We start from the raw sequence: 3,195 nt of genomic DNA, 5'->3' as shown, positions 1-3,195 counted from the left end.
ACACAAGGGTTGAAACGATTGAAAACTCAACTTACTGTAAGTGTTATGGGCACCCCTCATCTCAACAACGAGTTGGGAATGACAAAATTTGATGAACCCGTAAAAAATGAAGTGTGCACGCAAAGAAACTGGTTAAACTATTGGATATCTCTCACATCTAAAATAATACGTCTCTTGTTTTACGTCTCGCATTATAATGTGATCGTATATTGTCGTCGCCCCCGTCCGTTGGTCCGTCCGTCCACAATTGGCTTGGGAAAACAATAGAGGCTACAGTTTTTATCTGATTTTAATTAAATTTAGTGTGATCATTTAAATTTATCTTGGTCGAATTTGATTTTTCGTTGAACGGTTTTTGAGTTATTGCCCTTGACTAAGGAAAAACAGTGAAATGCTGATTTCTGGTTTGATGGTTTGAAATTGTCGAAGAACTCCGCAGCTCATCCGATGTGCTGGCTGTATTCGTACAGGAATGCCAATTTTGCGTTCTGCTTTTATAGTTTGCGCTGTCCTCGCTTGATTCTATAGAGTCATCAAGATCGGCATCGATCGAAGTGAAACTCTTTTAATAGGTCGTTTCCCAGTATTATCGTTTTGAAGATGCAAATACATTTTGTCTCTGGAGTTTAGTTTGTTATTTGTTGAGATACCTACCACAAATTTCCACAATCTCTTCCATATTATACTGTTGGTTGCCTTGATTTTCTTCCGTAGATTATTTTGTAGCTAATGAACTCAAAAAAAAAAAAAAAAAAAAGAACTGGATTCTGATATCCGTTTAGAGCCAGCAACGTATCAGCCAGCAAGACAAATTCAAGATGGTAACCAGCGTGTGTTGGTGAGTTTGCAGCATTGCAGATTCGCTAGAAAAAGTGTAAACCCGGAAAAGACATGAAAATCATCGCCTTTGTTACTTGTCTTCCATACTAAGGCATACGCTTAGAACTTTTCAGCTAGCCGTCGTTCGAATAACATTTTTGGCTACTTTTTCCTCAGATAGTCTCGAAACTTTAGGTATTTGTATGCATGTAAACAAATATTGGATCGTTAGTTCTTGGTTTATTATACAAAGGGGTGTATAGGTTTTCTGTTTACAAAAACATTTTAAAGTGTTACTACGTCTTAGGATGAACGTAAAATTTAAGTTCTCGAAATGGTCAATATGAGTATATATTCATCAGTTTGCTTACTTGGTGTCATAAAGTTACAGTTACCCTGTTAAATTGGAAAATTCATAAAACTAAGTAATTATTGAAAAACGATTAATCTTGTTATATAAGGATTCTATTATGTTATTTATGACACCAGGAATATCTACTGGCTCTTATTCACCAAGGTCTAAGACGTAGTATCATTTTAAGCAGAGATTCGATACCGAATTTGCCAGAGGGGCAGAAAGAATTGCAAAATACAATGAGAAGGGCAGAGGGGTCCCATATTTCCATCGCCTCTGATTTTTGGCAAAGGTAAAATAATAGATTTTTCGGTGAATTGAATCTGTTTACGCATATTATGAGTATAGTTTATTTGCGAAAATAGTTATATCTACAAGGTTGAAATAAAATATTTGGTTACCGTTCTACAGAATATTTTGTAATAACAACAAACCCTGAAAACTAAAGAAATGTACTGAAGAATATGGTAAATTATGGAACATTATGGCTTATTCATTATTAGAGGTCAATGGGTGTTCCCCTTTTGCTACCATGACGTTATTCTTACTTATGACGTTTTACCATTATTAACGTTATTCTATTCTTGAAACTCAGTTTTCCAGAAGTTGATAGAACGTTCTCTAGTAAAATTATCATAATTTTACTGTTTATATTGAACTATTCAACGTAGAATGATGTTAAACTCGGAAATTATGGACGTCTACTATCAGAGTAAGATTCTAAACTCTCCCAATGAAGAGAGGATGAAGAATTCTGATGGATTTCAACCAAGTTTAATTCAACAAAATCTTCAGTGCTTCAACAGCCTAAGATTAAAGGCATTAAAGGTACGTTTTGTAACATCTCTGTATAGGCTTCAAACCATTACTTCATTATCAAAGATGCACTGATAAAATGCAATGTCCATCCCATGTCAATAACCTTAAAATAATTGCTACTTACTCCCAAGCCAGTCCGGGTACAAACGGGGGTAAGGTTAATGGGAATAATGGTTTGTACCCCCAATTTTAGCGCCACTTTGTTTCTAATATTTTTCTCCTAAATATGTATCAGAATGCACACTTCAATTCTATTTTTCAAAGGTTTCATTGAGGGGCAACCCTCTCAGACGCTCCCGCCTATGGCGCTTCCACAGAACTGCTGCATAATGAATTTCAACCTCGCCCATCTGTTGTTAAATCACACCTTTTTGTACCCTCGGTCTCGGGATGCTGGTGCCGCCTTTGACCCAAGCTATTCGTCATTTCTTAAATATATTGTAAAACTGATTAATTATAATGACAACTTTGGTTTGTTTTAGGTAATGCAAAGTAATGCACTGACTCGATCTACAGTCAGTGGTTATAGTTCTGATCTGTTGCAAAATACACATCAATACAGGTTAGTGTATTATTACATATCGCTTCTTCAAGACTCGGCGATTTGGCATCCTTATTAGATGAGTGTTTAACTCTTCCCCCAACAAAAAACAACCCCCCCCCCCTAAAAAAAATCCCCAGATGTCATTTAATGTAATACAATGTGACATTTTAAATATATTTTAATGTTTAAGATATAACAAATACAGCTCTTCGGTTTTAAGGATTCTTTATTTTGCTGTTTTTCAGGATCAGCAGTAACACAGGCACGGGAGATATTCCTGGTATTTCCGAAGTAGTGCCTAAAAAAATCCGTTTTCTGATTGTCTCCTACCATTCAGAGCCAATCTGCGAACAGCTCGACACTTCAACACAAATGGTTGGTAGTATATCTGTATCAACAGAGACTCAAACTGTAACACTATCCAACCATTCTGAAGCTGCAACACAGACAAGCTACAACTGGATACCAGTAGCTACTGAAGTGAGTGCCACTACAATTTCGACTTCAATTCAGACGTCGTCATCAGAAGTAAGTGATGCTTCGAGATCTCCAGATTCAGGCCTACACGCTGTTTCAGTCAATGGAACATCAAGCCAACAACAGTTTTCTGAAGATAAAATCATGGTAAACTTCCAAAAGTTTAAAGATGCTTTGGATA

At 36.3% G+C, this 3,195-nt stretch overlaps 1 protein-coding gene across 1 annotated transcript in view; it reads left to right on the top strand.

Annotated features, from left to right (window-relative positions):
- Window positions 1–1,918: 1,918 nt before the first annotated feature.
- Window positions 1,919–3,195, top strand: part of LOTGIDRAFT_176478 (hypothetical protein) — a gene marked incomplete at both ends in the record, with an annotated part of 3,142 nt that continues 1,865 nt past the window's right edge. Inside the window, 3 exons of the mRNA XM_009050766.1 lie at window positions 1,919–2,002; window positions 2,476–2,555; window positions 2,783–3,065. Of these exons, the coding sequence (XP_009049014.1) occupies window positions 1,919–2,002; window positions 2,476–2,555; window positions 2,783–3,065 (447 nt within the window). The remainder of the gene's footprint in view (window positions 2,003–2,475; window positions 2,556–2,782; window positions 3,066–3,195) is intronic.

The sequence above is a fragment of the Lottia gigantea genome (genome assembly GCF_000327385.1).
Source record: "Lottia gigantea unplaced genomic scaffold LOTGIsca_1546, whole genome shotgun sequence".
NCBI classification, from domain to species: Eukaryota; Metazoa; Mollusca; class Gastropoda; family Lottiidae; genus Lottia; species Lottia gigantea.
This window is presented reverse-complemented; position numbering and strand designations above follow the sequence as displayed.